The 15,769-nt window shown below is 38.9% G+C and overlaps 1 protein-coding gene across 5 annotated transcripts in view; it reads left to right on the top strand.

Moving 5' to 3' along the window:
• Positions 1-15,769, top strand: part of pde5ab (phosphodiesterase 5A, cGMP-specific, b) — a 117,278-nt gene that overhangs the window by 93,763 nt on the left and 7,746 nt on the right. For all 5 annotated transcript variants that reach the window (XM_023270101.3, XM_035948103.2, XM_035948102.2 and 2 more), the window contains 8 exons: positions 67-192; positions 1,084-1,178; positions 1,283-1,370; positions 4,787-4,887; positions 5,557-5,634; positions 7,366-7,429; positions 13,913-13,987; positions 15,680-15,763. In XM_023270101.3, the coding sequence (XP_023125869.1) occupies positions 67-192; positions 1,084-1,178; positions 1,283-1,370; positions 4,787-4,887; positions 5,557-5,634; positions 7,366-7,429; positions 13,913-13,987; positions 15,680-15,763 (711 nt within the window). The remainder of the gene's footprint in view (positions 1-66; positions 193-1,083; positions 1,179-1,282; positions 1,371-4,786; positions 4,888-5,556; positions 5,635-7,365; positions 7,430-13,912; positions 13,988-15,679; positions 15,764-15,769) is intronic.

The raw sequence follows: 15,769 nt of genomic DNA, 5'->3' as shown, positions 1-15,769 counted from the left end.
GTCACATTCCCCTCCTGTCTGGATAAAGTGGCTTAAATCTTTTCCTGCTTGTTCTCTCCTCTGCAGAGTTTATGTCAGTGGATTATGAGCGTTAAGAAGAACTACAGGAAGAACGTGGCTTATCACAACTGGAGACACGCCTTCAACACAGCCCAGTGCATGTTCGCACTCCTCAAGTCAGGACGCCTACTGGTAGGAGCAGCCAGTCGACACGATGAATAATTATTAAATTACTGATTAGATTCCATACCTGCACACATAGTGTAGTATTGTTGCCTTTGCTTTAACCCTCGTGTGATGTCCACATTTTCAACTTTTTTGGGAAATGTTTGAACATTTTTTGATGGAAAAAATGTTAAAAATTTTTCTGAAGGACATTCACATAAAAATCAACCAAAATCCAGCGAAATTCGCTGGATTTTGGTTGATTTTTATGTGACTGTTCTTAAAGAAAATATTAGAAGTTTTACTGATATATATATGGAATCAATTTAGATATTTTTAGGATTTTTTGGAAGATTTTTACTCATTTTTTGAAAATATTTACAAGAATTTTCGTGCCAAATTTAGGGGAATTTTTTTTGCTGATTTTTGGGTTTTTTTTCCAGACAAGGAAACAATATTTTTTCATTCCCGTAAATGAGGACAACAGGAGGGTTAAGGGACATACACACTTATTTTCCTCAAAACTACACATCCAAAACACACTTTAGGCTTCATGAAACAATCTCCAAGAACAAAATCATTTGGAAAGCGCTGAATATGTGTGTTTCCCATGATACAAAACAATCATCTCCGCCTGGTTTACTGGCAGCGACCTGCAGCTCCGACATGAAAGCTGTTGTGTCATATGCAGAAGCAGCAGCAGCCTCGCCATCCACTCCAGGCTCAGCGCCCACACTGCCCAGTTACAGCAGTGTACACATAACAGCCATTATGTTTGCTTCCATTGTGGCAACAGACTGTCATCTGTTGAGGAGCTGCCGTCGTGTGGGCGGATTTTCTCTGTGTTTATTGTTCTCACCTCCGTTCTGTCGCCCAACCGTCCTCCCCTTCCTTTATCTGCCCGTCCGTCTCCTGCAGAACAACCTGAGCGACGTGGAGGTCTTGGCTCTGATGATCGCGACTCTCAGCCATGACCTGGACCACAGAGGAGTCAACAACTCCTACATACAGAGGTAAGAGCATGAGTCACGCAGGTTAGCATGTACGGCTGTGCATGTATGTGTGGGAGCGCTCTGGATTCACCCTGTGGGTTTCTTCCATGTGTTTTTTTTTCCAGGAGTGACCACCCACTGGCCCAGCTCTACTGCCACTCCACCATGGAGCATCACCACTTTGACCAGTGCCTCATGATCCTCAACAGTCCTGTAGGTGCACCAACTCACACACATTCCCTTCATTAGAGGCAGCATCAGCCCTGAACGGTTCCTTACTTTGACTAACAAGCAGTAAATGTTATGAAATGAGTGACAATAGTGAAGATGGATTTTTGTTGTGGTCCAGTTTTGGTTTCCATTTCAATATGGCGTCAGCTGCAAATGGGTCATTATATAATTGCGGGACTTTTTGTATCATAGTTGACATTTTTGCTGTTTTCAGGCCTAAAATCAGCATGGCCGCCTATAACCAAACACCACATGGCATTTTTATAGAAAGATTCCTCTAAATATTATATATATACAACTGAGTAAAATTGAAATTGAAAGTTATTTCTAAAGATATTGTAGTAAACCTGTTGACATGCCATAAATCCACACTTGACTCACACACTACTTTATATTAAATAACTCAGAAAGTCTTGCCAGTCTTTTCTTCAGGAGGAAATGAGCTCATTTTATTATTGCTTAACTAGTTAGAAGTTGGTTGCTATTATATCTGGACTCATTTTAGTCATTTTTTATAAAAAAAAAAAAAAAAAAAAAAAAACGAGACACAAAGCGAATAAAACGATACACAAAACAACAAAAACGAGACACAAAACGACAAAAACAAGACAGGAAACGACAAAACCTAGACAGAAAATGACAAAAATGAAACACAAAATGACAAAACGAAATGCAGGATAAAAAAAAAACAAGACATGAAATGACAAAACTGAGACACAAAATGACAAAATGAGACACAAAATGACAAAACCGAGACACGAAACGACAAAACGAGACACAAAGTGACAAAATAAGTTTTGAATCAGCTCATTTTATTATTGTTTGGCTAATTAGAAGGTGGTTGTTATTAAATTCGGACATTATTTAGTTGACATTTTAGTGATATCCAGTCATTAATAAGTGATTGTTTCCATAATAAATAATGATGGAATTTGTAAAGACATGATCATAATGAACATAAAAAACAATAAAAAACTTTTTTTTTTTTTTTTTTTTTCACTTTTAATAAAGATATATCCCATGGACTTCCACAGTCCCTCAATTATATATTGACCCAATATCAGTTTCCTCTTTGGTCTGGCTAACATTTCTAACAATCTTCTGAAATCTTAGGGATTTGAAGAGATGCGTAGCCTACTGAGGTATAACAACTAGTGGTCTAGTTGTGCCTGTATTCATCTGATCTCAGATTCTCTGCCACATAAACACCAGCAGGTTGTTTCTGCTCCTTTTATAGACTCTTGGATGGAATCTGAATCCCAGTTGCCACCCAGGAGTGTGTGTGCGCTTTGACCAGTACCAATGATAAACACTTGTCCAGAAGGGCAGCAATACACTGGTTTATATCTAATATGTGTCTTATTGATGTTGCCATTTATACAGTCTTGACGTGCGACTAATCCCCTTGTGTATCAGAGAAGTTTGGAAAGCATTCCTGCTGGTGGGTGACGTGAAGCAGGAGGAGTCGCTGGTTCCAGGACTCAACGCCTGCAACAGTTCTGACTTTAAAAATCTGTAGTTTAAGTGATTAAGATGACAACAGTTGTATTAAAACCAGCATTCATTAGGTGTTGTGTGCTATTCCCTTGATTCCCTGTGCGTTTGTAGCTATGACTAAACCCTTTTACATACATCTGTTTGTTGTAAGAACATTGATGAGTGCACTTTTAATGATCATTTTCAGTATTAACACGGAACCAGACGACTGTTAGGGTAAATTCTGCATGTAGTGTGTTTATATCAGAGGAAGTGATTGCTCTGTTTCGTGGCTCTGCTGAGCGTTTGGTGTTTTTTAGTGTGTTGTTTGCTTTTACAGCCTGTTTACAGACGTGAACATCTGTCACTATCGTCAATGATAGAAGTGTAACACGAGGAGAACAGAGGGAGCAAAAACATCCGGTACATCCAATCTTCACACTCGCATTTCACAAAACATGACATCATTTGGCTTTTTAACAGCTGCATCTGAATCTATCCGAGCTTTTACCAGTCAGGAGGCTCTATCTATAAAGAGTCCCTATGTGCCAGCTCCTCTAATTATTTTAGAATCTTTATCTGAGTTTTGTCCTTCTGCAGTCAGTATTCCATGTCCACATTTATGTTCCAAGCTCTAGTTTAGCTGCCTATGAAGTCAGAAAAATAAAACACTAATAGAAGTCTATAATGTAATGGCAGTGCCCATAATCCAAAAACAATACTGAGCACATAATGTAATATAATAAGTGTATCCTCACTAAATCTTCTTGGGTGCTGGAATCGCTTCGTACCAACTCATCTAGACTCATTTGCCCAACTAGTTCTAGTACCCAGTGTAAAAACCAATGGTGCTTTTCCACCAGCACCTACTCGGCTCAACTCTACTCAGTTCGTGAGGTTTTCCATTAGGACGTAGTACCAGGTACTATTTTAGTACCTACTTGGTCGGGGTTCCAAGCGAGCTGAGTCGATCCGACAGTATAACGTCTGCAGAGTGTAGGCCACTGATTGGACAGTGAGTGACGACACACCAGACCTGTACCGTGGGCGAATGAAGAGGTCAGACAATGAAGCAGTGTCAGGAGAAGCTGAAAAAGCTGAAAAGTGACTATCGGTCCATCAAAGCCCACAACGGTCGGAGTGGGTCAAACCGGAGGTGTTGGAAGAGGTTTAGCCAAATGGACGACATTTACGGGCACCAACTGGCGAGCAACAGGAGGGAGAGTAGCCTCGACTCCACCGCTGCATTATTGGAGACTGTATTCGAGGACAGTGAGTGTTTTGTGACTCCACCCACGATGAGGTGGAACTCAATTGTAATGGATCACATGACAGTTACTTGACAGTGGGTATGGACAGGCCTGATTGCTGCAGTATCCTGGATCTCTCTATCTTATTTATTATGCCTGTTCTGCTCATTTTCCAGCTGCTAGCCGAGCACTGAACTCTCTGATGGCCCCATAAAACACAGTGACTTACAGCCTGCTCTGATCTTTACGGCCTGAAAACAAACTCTAAATACACTCCAGACTCCACAGCGCCACTTAACCCCACTGCTGCAAGGCACGTTATCCCAGAGCGAGGACGAAACAAAACCCTGTCACATGCAGCCTAAAAAGCCCTCAAAGTGGTGGAATAAGTTCTCAACACACATGCATATACCCAAGACGCGTGGATCGCATTCAGTTGCATAATTTATTTGCATGTGCTTTGCAGCCCGGTGTTGTCATGGCAACGCCTCGGTGGGCTATCACGGGGTAAACTGCAGTCAGCACTATCAGTATCTGCTCCTCAGGGGCTTGATATCTCAGCCTGTGTCAGCACATATCCAGTGAAACATCCACGTACGAGCTGCTCGTGAAGTGATCAATCACAGAGCTGTTCCTGTCTCACGGTTTCCTCCGCTTGGTTTTTCTCTCCAGGGAAACCAGATCCTCAGCGGCCTCTCCCTGGACGAGTACAAGGCCACTCTGAAGATGATCGAGAGGGCTATTCTGGCCACCGACCTCGCCCTGTACATGAAGTAGGTACCAGACGTCAAGCCCAGATGGAAATCGGAGCTGGAGAGGAGTAGAGAAGTGATCACACCCACCCTAACGTCTCCATTACTTTCCCCTCAGACAGTCACTCTAGCTCCACTTCCAGCACAAGTAATGAAATGTTGGCACTTTCAAACTTTGTCTTTGTGCAGTCATAAATCGTTCCTGTGTAACGCAGTTAGCGCGGAGCTAATTTACATCTGCAGTCCCAAGGCAGCTCACAATTGTGCAATGAAGCAAACAGACAGTAGAACTCTCAGCGATGCTTGAACAACCCACCTGCCAAGTGCTTTGAACTGTGTGTACTTAGGAGCACTGCTGGTAAAACACACACTTTTAAAACCAATGGAAAATGTTTCGTTTTAATGGAAGTAGCTCTCGGTGCATTTAATTTCTAACCCTTTTCATGCTGTCTTTTTGGCTTCTTTTCATTCATCTGCCTCAGTGATTTCAGCTCTTATCTCGTCCTTCTTGCCGTCTAGACAGTGGGCGGGTAGAGGGCTAAGTGGGTTATATATGAGGATAATTACTTGCTTTGTCATTGTACCTGAGTGTGTGTGTGTGTGTGTGTGTGTGTGTGTGTGTGTGTGTGTGTGTGTGTGTGTGTGTGTGTGTGTGTGTGTGTGTGTGTGTGTGTGTGTGTGTGTTGTCAGGAGGCGAGGGGAGTTCTTTGAGCTCACCAAGAACAGCCAGTTTGTTTGGGAGGACGAACATCACAGAGACTTGCTGAGGTGAATATAAAAACACTTGCACCACAGTTTGACATTTTGGAACGTTTAGGGAGTCTGTTAGCCTAGCTTAGCATGAAGACAGAAAACAGGGAGAGGCAGTTCTGTCCAAAGATCACAAGGTAAACCAACTACTATCTCTAACATTAGTTGTGTTGATGTAACTCTTGCTGGACAAATAACAGTGTGGACGTTCATCTAGGAAGTTTGTGCATCAGTTGCCAGATGTGGTTGGAGATCACAGGTTTAGGTTTTGGTATCTGTGCAATCGCAATGGTATTAAAGCCCACCAAAATTACTGATGTCCACTCATTTTTATTAATAACTGAGACACAAAATGACAAAACTGAGACAAAAAGTGACAAAAACGAGACACAAAATGACTAAATTGAGACACAAAACGACAAAATTGAGACACAAAACGACAAAATTGAGACAGAAAATGACAAAAACAAAACGACAAAATCGAGACAAAATGACAAAACGAGACACAAATCAACAAAAACAAGACACAAAATAAAAAAACAAGACACAAAATGACAAAAACAAGACACAGTGACAAAAAAGTTTTGAATGAGCTCATTTTGTTATTGTTTAGCTAATTAGAAGGTGGTTGTTATTCAAAAGTTTTATAAAAAGAAATAAATAAATCAATCCCCAGAATTTGGCAAGAAAATCCTTGTAAATATTTTCAAAAAAATTTGTAAAAATCTTCCAAAAAAAATTCTAAAAATATCTAAAGTGATTCCATATATATCAGTGAATGTTCTTAAGAAAGTTTTTTTTTTTTTTTTTACATTTCTTTTTTCCACCAAAAAATGTTCACATGTCCACATTTTCAACATTTTTCAAAAATGTTGAAAATGTGGACATCAGAAGTTTCACTGTGAAATGAAAATATAGATTTTTTCCACATTTTCAAACTTTAAAACGGGTCAAGTTGACCTGCAGGACAACATGAGGTTTAAACAAATAATTCAAACCAGCGTGGAGACTTCCTGCAAATCTTATCAGGTCAACAAATCTAGGACTTTAGTGTTTTATTCAGTCTCTGTTTCAGGATTATAGTTCTATTGATGATCTGTATTTATTCTATCTGTGCTTGTCAGGGTTTAGACAGACTCTAGAAACTGTTGCCTTCCCAACAGACCGTCTCATTATCTGTGCTCTAAGTTCCATCGAATCATCGAAGAATATTGAATTTTCCAGGAAAACTGGTCACAAGAATCTGTTGTCTCGATCAAAACCAGAACAACCAAGATGAGCCTGACGTTGCCTCGTTAGTCCTGCTTTGTTGACAGGCTTCTGAAGAGTCTTGAAAGTATCCAAACAATGGGATGAATTCACTCTTGTAAACCTTAACCCTAGAAAACTAGTTGACCAAAATCTTATAGGGCAATAATTCATCAGTTATGCACATTTACAGCTCATTTGTGTTCCTGTCTACCCAAACAGATGTTGAACCAAGGCTACTCATGTCATTATCATGCTAACATCAAACCGATATCCAGTTTCTCATTTCAGTCTTTCTCTTGTATAAACAAGCATTACCCAAATGTAGAAGTTTTTATCATTTAAGCATGTTTTGCTTTTCCTACCAACTTGAAGACTCAAGTTTCTGAGACAGTTAGATGATTTTAAACACACTAAACATGCTTCCAGCTCCACAAAGTCATTATATGATGACGCTATGAAAAGCTACCATTCACAGTGTCCCTTTGTCTCCCCCTTCAGGTCAATGCTGATGACTGCATGTGACATCTCGGCCATCACAAAGCCCTGGCCAGTGCAGAAAAGGGTAAAAAAAAATGCTATTCATCCTTGAATGCCGTTTAAAGCATTGTGATATAGTTAACCTTTGTGTCGTCCTGCGAGTCATAATTGACCCGTTTTAAAGTTTGAAGATGTGGAAAAAAATAATAATTTTCACAGTGAAACTTCTAATGTCCACATTTTCAACTTTTTGGGAAATTTTTGAACATTTTTTGGTGGAAAAAAATAAATGTTAAAAAAGTTTCTTAAGAACATTCACAAAAAATCAACCAAAATCCAGCAAATTTCGCTGGATTTTGGTTGATTTGTTTGTGAATGTTCTTAAGAAAATATTAGAAGTTTTACTGATATATATGGAATCACTTTAGATATTTTTAGGATTTGTTTGGAAGATTTTTATTCATTTTTTTTTTTTAAATATTGACAAAAATTTTCTTGCCAAAGTTGGGGGATTTTTTTTTTTTAAATAAAACTTTCAAGGGAAACTTTAAAGGAATTTTTGGAATTTTGTTCCTGAAAGTTTTGCAAATTTTCAGAAACTTGAGGATTTTTTTTTGCTGAATTTTTGGATTTTTTTTCAGACAAGGAAACAATATTTTTTGGTTCCCATAAATGAAGACAACAGGAGGGTTAATGGAAGTATGAAGACTTAACAGGATTTAGTGCTAACTGTCGCGTACAGGAGGGGAAGTTAGTAGGTAAAAAAGATGCTTTACTCAAGTTAAAGTAAAAGCATCATCATATATATTAAAAGCTCTGCATTAAAACCCGACTTAAGCTGTTTGTTCAGAAGTTATATCAGGTAAATTAATGGTTGTATCAAAGGTAGAATCAACCGTGTTATTTTATTACCAATCCATCAGCGTGTAAGCAGCGTTTCACTATGATATCTCCTGAGTTGCTTTAATTACACTTAGCTACTTAAATCAAGTGGTTCCCAAGCTACAGGTTGGGTTCTCTGAATGGTCATAAATAAAAGAAATGAGAAAAGGTGTTGACGTGGGGTTGGAAAGAAGTCAGCAAACCAGACCTCTTGAGTTTGTTTCTCATCTCTGCTGCTGTAAAATAGCTTCTGCTTTCATCAAACGTCCACATCTTCTACCAACCTGTCAGAGGGAAATGGATCGTTGGTACTTCCTGTTCTGCGTCATTGATCCTTTTTCTTTAAAACCGTCCATTGTGAGTTTGACTGTGTGATCAGTGTGCAGGAGTGTAGTGCTTAATAGGTGACAGATGTGCTAAAGCTTCATCTTCTTAGGCTGTTACAGCTAACACATTAGCAACAAGGGGCCTGTTTAAAAAGATGGAGCAACATTAGCTTTCATTTTGAGTTGTTTGTACAGCCGTTGAATGGAAGTCTTACATTTTGTCTCCCTTTGGTCATTTTGGTATTAGTTATCTAACTTTTTAGCTGCTAGCTTAGCATCAGGCTGAGAGTTGCCCACTGCTGCTTCAGATTAAGCTGATCAGGCTGGAGTTTTTAGGCTAGAAAACTAAAACAGGAGCTAAAAGATGCTTTAAAACCAATCAGGAAGCTGAGGGGAACTGCACCACTGGAAGATTCTCATCCAACATTACGAGCGAAACTTTAACTTCTGAACCCCAAGCAGGCTCTGGGAGTTTCATTTTATTCTGTCACTTTTTTACTCATGATGGCCTCGTTTTTCACTTCCATATAAAGTCCTGCACCTCTATGGAAATAACACGACTATGGCTAAAAGTAGAGAGGACTTAGAAATGTTTCCTGAAATGTTATTTGACTTTAACCCTTAGATGCATAAGTGGGTCAAAAATGACTCAGTGAGGTCGTTTTTTTTTTTTGCAATATCTTTGTGATGAAAAGTTTTTAGAATTTAATTTTCCAGCTATTCCTCAAAAAACATGTTTTGATGTCATTCCATTTAAATTTTTAAGTTACCTTTTACATTTTTAAAGAAATTGTAATGTTTGTATTACTACCCCGAGCTCGTTATCACTGATAATATCATACAAGAGCTGATGCACAAACTTGGAGGAAAAAAATTTAAAAAAATGTCAACAAAATGGACGATGACATTCTTCTATTGTTGTTGTTGCTCTGTGTAATATTCTTCTTTGTCAATGATCAAAATGTTCAAAATCTGTTAAAAAAATGAAACATAAGCATATTTAAAACATGAAATCATTCAAAAATATAATACGAAAAATAATACAAATGATTATTCTTAAGTACAAATGACAAAAAAAGGCATAAAAACACATTGATTGTTGTGTTTTTGACCCACTTATGGAAGAGAGTAGGGTCCAATCACTGGTGCATCTAAGGGTTACAACGGTGTAAACACAGCCTGCAGTTCACTTGAAAAGCCATAGAATTTTTGTTACATGACCGTTGGTCACAGTTGAGTCACTCACAGCTTTTCGGTGGCACCAAAGAGTGCAGAATTATTTAGTTTTCTACAGGATCTGGTGCAAACACTTCATTTAAGTCAGATGTTTTGATTGATACGTGTAGAATAAAGTGATTTTTATTAAATATCGTGATTTTAAGCTTAGATTCGATTAGTTTTGCTGACAGAACCACACACAAATCTGATGAATTTTCATGTTTTTACAGCTTCTTTCTCTGGTAAATCATGTAATTTTGGCACTTTTTGAAAAAGAAAAACATGCCTTGCAGAACTGCCTGTGGGTTTTGCGGTTCAGAGGGTTAAACGACAGAATTAGTCCTTTGAAGACTAAATCTTTACCGACTTATAGAGGACACAACGCTGGCTTGAAACCTTTTGATATGTTTCATTTTAGGGCCTCACTGCAGTCAGTTTTTCCCCTTTGAAAACTAATGAGAAAGACCTGCAGTGACATAAACATGCTCCACGATTTCTGCATGCGGCGTTTGTGCCTCGCAACTTTGTCTCTCTTTCATCCTGGATTCTGTCATTTTTCAGTCAGGTTTACTTCTGAACGCTCCCTCTTTCTGTCACTTCATCTTTGTTTTCACCCATCTGAGAGCTGTGTCCTCGCTGTTTTATCTCTCCGGTGACCTTCGTTAGTCTGCACCTTGTTAGGAACCACAAGCACACAGTGAGCTTCAGACAGGCACACGTTCTGTGTTACATGTGAGTGTGTAGATGTGTGTGAATGTGTGTGTTGTGATAAGCTGAATGCTCATTATTTAAAGCAGCTGGGCCCCTGTCCTCAGATGACACCTGTAATCAACATTCGGGCCGGTAAACATGCACACACATGCAAATCTGTTCACACAAACACACACCTACACACACACACATCCAGATCTCATTAACAAATTGTGCTTCTCGTCTGCCAGAACTTCAGGTAAAACTTGTTGTCTTTTTGTCTTGTCCTCTGCAAAAACACACTTTTTTGACTTTTCTGCAAAACTGACAAGCACCAAAACAATGTCTTAACCCTACTGCTGTCTTCATTTACAGGCACCAAAAATATAGTTTCCTTGTCTGAAAAAAATGCAAAAATTCAGCAAAAAATTCCCTAAATTTCTGAAAATTTGCAGAACCTTCAGGAAGAAAATTCCAATAATTCCTTCAAAGTTTCCCTTAAAGTTTTATTTTTAAAAATTCCCCCAAATTTGGCAAGAAACAAGTAAAAATCTTCCAAAAAATCCTAAAAATATCTAGTGATTACATATACATCAGTAAAACTTCTATTTTCTGTATGAACATTCACAAAAAAATCAACCAAAATCCAGCGAAATTCGCTAGATTTTGCTTGATTTTTTTTGTGAATGTTCTTAAACATTTTAAACATTTTTTTTCCACTAAAAAATGTTCAAAGATTTCCCAAAAATGTTGAAAATGTGGACAGTAGAAGTTTTACTGTGAAAATATTGTTTTTTTCCCCCACATTTTCAAACTTTAAAACGAATCAATTTGACCCGCAGGACGACTCGAGGGTTAAGTAGATACCTGATAGTCTGGATGAGCCAATAGCTGATTGGTCGGGGCACTGATAGTTCTACTGCAAAATCCATGCTAATACATACTGTAATAGAGGGGGTTGAACAGATTAAAGCTGCACCAATCCATAGTTTTACCTCAACAAGTGATCAGATGACAACCCGTACAGTTGTTGGCATCACACATAGCGACAACCCCAAAGGAAACTATCACCTGATTCCACTTCGTCCTCGGCTTTACAGAGTATTTGACCAGTTTTATGGCCAGCAACCCAACAGTACATTCATTGCTAGAGTTTCTACAGATGAGCATGGTGCCTTCAGGTACTTGGAAATTGCTCCTTGTGAGGTTTGACCTGTGTTTATTGTGTGAGGTCTTTGCTAATCTCTTTTGATTTCCCCATGATGTCGAGCACAGAGGCTGTAAAATATATCCACAAGTACTCCTCCAACTGATTCAAATGATGCCAGTTAGCCAATGGGAAGCCACCAAGCCATGAATATACAATAAATTTAGTGAATGTAAACTTCTGACCCACTAGAATTGTTGATATAGTGAATAAATATATAAATATGAAGAAACATGTCTGTAAACAGTTGTTGGTAGAATAATTTGTGTTATTCATAGAGTTGCTGTCCTCACAGACTTCCCAAAACTATAATTAGGGTCCGAGCACCGAAGGGTGTGAAGACCCTACTGAAAACCATGGGTTTTTTCTTTTACTTTCTTGTTCGGATGAAAGAAATGCATAATTTAGGCACCAAATGTACTGGAAAACGCGTGAGAAATTGCACACACTTCAGGAGTGGCCAAAAATTTGATATTTCAAGGGGAATACACACGTATGTGGCAAAATGGCTCAATAGCGCCCCCTGCAATATTATGGAAATTCAGCCCCCGGACCATGTTTTACCTACAGCTGTGAAATCATATAATAATAATAATAATAACGTAATCATATCATATAATCATATTTTGGATGATTTTGGACCATTTTTTTTTCATTTTCAAAAGCTATCAGTTCAAACAAGGTAACTCCAACAGAGCTGAAATTTGTCCAGGATGTACACCAGGCATGGGCGATCAAACATTATCAAAATGCTCCGCAGAAGTCTGACGACGTGGAAATGGTGGACCCATTCACAGTGACAGTGCCACCTAGTGGATGGACAGGAAGTGCTGCATAACTAGCCTGTACATGCTCCAATCTGCCTCAAACTTTACATGTGTGATGTGAATCTGGCCCTCATAACGCCCATAGGATGAAATACATTCTCAGTCGCAGCGCCACCTGGTGGACGTGCTTGGATTCGCTGACCAGCAAGGATGTGAGGACCCGATCAACGCCGCTTTCAGCTTTGATTTTAGAACATAAAATCTGAGGAGCCTGTACAAAAGGAGTTTAAGTTACTGAAACCTGCTTTACTTTGGAAGGCCTGTCATTATATACAGCAAGACTTACTCACTACACAATATGATCTTGGAATACAGGAACTGAAAAGGCATAAGATATGAGACAATTGATGGTTTGTCCCATGCTGTGTATTATTTAAAATGGCACTCACCCTCTCATGTTTTATGGCAACCACAATCTGTTTAGTTTTCTTGGTGTGACCGACAGTTGGGTCTACAGTCTATATATCTTTTATTTTTTAGGCTTTTCTGAACACAAAACAGCCACTATCAGACTCACACTGTTTGCATTCTCATAAAAGTTGTAAAATGCAATTATTAGTCTTCAAGATTCACATTCCTTCCACTTGGTCTTGATATCGATGACCTTAGATGACCAAAGAACCGAGCAAGGCTTTAAAATACCGGTCATGAACATATGGTCTGAGTGTGTGCTACCATCCTCCAAAACCAACAGTTTGAAATACCTTCATAAATCCATCTTTGTTGCTGTTGTTGGAAGTGTAACGAAGCTTTCCCTGACTATACTGACTTGGAGCTAGTGCGCTCCGCTGTGTGGACATAAAGACTTTTATTGTTTTGACTGATAGGAGGTTGAGTAAATAACGACAAAATTACTTAGCCTGGCTGGTTAATGTGCCCTTCATGCGTACTGTTGGTTTTAGTCAGCTATAATAAGCTCTCTCTGGCTGAGTTCCCCCCTGCAGCTCCGCAGCACTGAGGCTTGATTACCGACTCAATCAAGAGCTGCAGATGGCTTCAACTCACACAGTGATACTAACTGGAGCCCGAGGCTGCGGTCAGATCTCATTTACCTCTCTGTAAACAGACGGAGATCATTAACTTAGTGTGTCTCTTTTGGCAGACTTCTTGTTGTTTCAACCATTTGTTTTTATGGGCTTTCTTTTTTCCTTCCAGCCATCATGTACGCTGCTTTGCCATGTATTCTCAGTCCATCTCATTCTTTCTCAGTTATTTTCTCAATATTAAAGATGAGGAATGGCATTTTGTCTTCTCTACGGTGGGATTTCCCAGCCTTCTCCACAAAATCAGCCTCCTAGGATGTTTATTAACAGGCTTCCATTGAAATTCATTCCATGACAGTGAAGATTTCTGTTATTTTTGAAGTGTTTTGGTTAAAGATTCAATATAAACTCGTCTGCCTGTTCTCTCTGATGCAGATTGCTGAGCTGGTGGCCACTGAGTTCTTTGAACAGGGTGATAAGGAGAGGCGAGAGCTCAACATTGAGCCCATTGTAAGTACTGTATATCACTTCATTGGTTCTTTTGAACGATATGGGATGATTCCTCCTCTAAGAATTATAATGCAAGTTGTGGAGTGCCTCAGGGATCCATTTTGGGTCCTGTCTTAAGTTCAAAGTTCACTTTATTTGTCTCCCATGGGAGAAATTTGTCTTAGACAAGGCAAGACATCGAGCTGCACTGCAGCACAATAAAACAGAACACATGATATTAAAAAATACATCATAAATACATGACATATAATAAATAAGATAATATGCCTTTACCTTCAAATCAAATGACACTGCAACTCTCTCAACAGTTATGCTGAAGGTCTTCAACCTCTACTGAATCCAAAATTAATTGTGTGTTTTTAGACTCAATATTTAGGTGTTTATTGCTGGTTCTTGAGCCAGATTTGGGACCTTTTCACCTTTTCTAACCTTTTCTTACAACCACACCACCCAAAGAAACTTGATATTATTTTTGACTCTGAATTAGAGACTGAATCTTACATTAACAATCTTTCAAGGGCTACCTTTAATCCTAAAAAAAACATGCAGTTTTCTTAAATTTTTGTCTCCATTTAAAGCAGTAACAATTAGCCCATTCATAATAAATGAATAAATCAAAAAATTCTCTCACTACTTCCATAATTATTTCATTATTTTTCCATCAGAAGATCACTGGATCCAATCATACATGCTAAGAATTTGTATAATGATGTCATTCTATTATGCGATAGTTTATGCACAATCATGAAAATAAGAAAACAAGAAAAGCATTCAGAGAGTACAGTACTCTGCCACAGCTGCTTAGTCGTTGTATCATTTCTGACCGTGGAAATCTTGAAGACATTTGTGGCAGAAATCACGGCACCATAGAATGTGTCCATTTAATATAGATGTACCCACAAACAACATGACGTTGCACTGAGCACAGGTGTATGTTATGCATGTGTACGTTATGTACGGATACCGAATCATGTGACCTAAATATGTAGCAGACGGCGGGAATTGATGGGACTCAGAAACACCCCCACCATTTAATCAGTTGTTCCTTTTATCATTTCTGATGGATAAGTCCTGATAAGTCCACAGCGGTGGATTTGTAGTAGGATCACAATCATGTGATCGTCAGCAGGCAGCTGATGTAGTGTTCACCTGTTGTCATGGTTACAGTGACGCCGTGCAGTTATCTCGCAATGATACAGAAATCTTTAGCAAATCCGTGGATCCAGACTATAAGATGCATCACTGCCAAACTCTAATCACTTGGTCCTTGTGCCATTTCTGACCTTCCCTGGAAATTTCATTGAAATCCGTTTGTCTGTTTTTGAGTGATGTTGCTAACAGACAGACAGACGGACGGACGGACAAACAAGTCACATAACTTCACCACATTCCTTGGCGGAGTAATATTCAGCACAAAAACTTATGATTGAGATTCAGAAAACTTTGTTTGTCGCCAGGGGGCAATTGTTTTTTTCTAGTCTGGTTTTAAACAGCCAGTTTTCTGATTTTATTTTGGGGTCTATTAGAAAATGTTTACCGGCTTTAATGTAACCACCTTTTTTTTCCTCACATTACTGCAATATCTCTTTCTCACCCTGTGTCTGAAATGCCCTGTTTTAGCCAATGCTATTTCAAGACATGTTGCATTCGTCTGATGCAGTTCACGTCTTTCTTTCCTTCTTTTTTTTGTAGGACCTAATGAATCGTGAGAAGAGAGATAAGATACCCAGCATGCAGGTGTCCTTCATTGATGCCATCTGCATTCAGTTGTATGAGGTAATT

Source organism: Amphiprion ocellaris, chromosome 23 (assembly GCF_022539595.1).
Source record: "Amphiprion ocellaris isolate individual 3 ecotype Okinawa chromosome 23, ASM2253959v1, whole genome shotgun sequence".
NCBI classification, from domain to species: domain Eukaryota; kingdom Metazoa; phylum Chordata; class Actinopteri; family Pomacentridae; genus Amphiprion; species Amphiprion ocellaris.
This window is presented reverse-complemented; position numbering and strand designations above follow the sequence as displayed.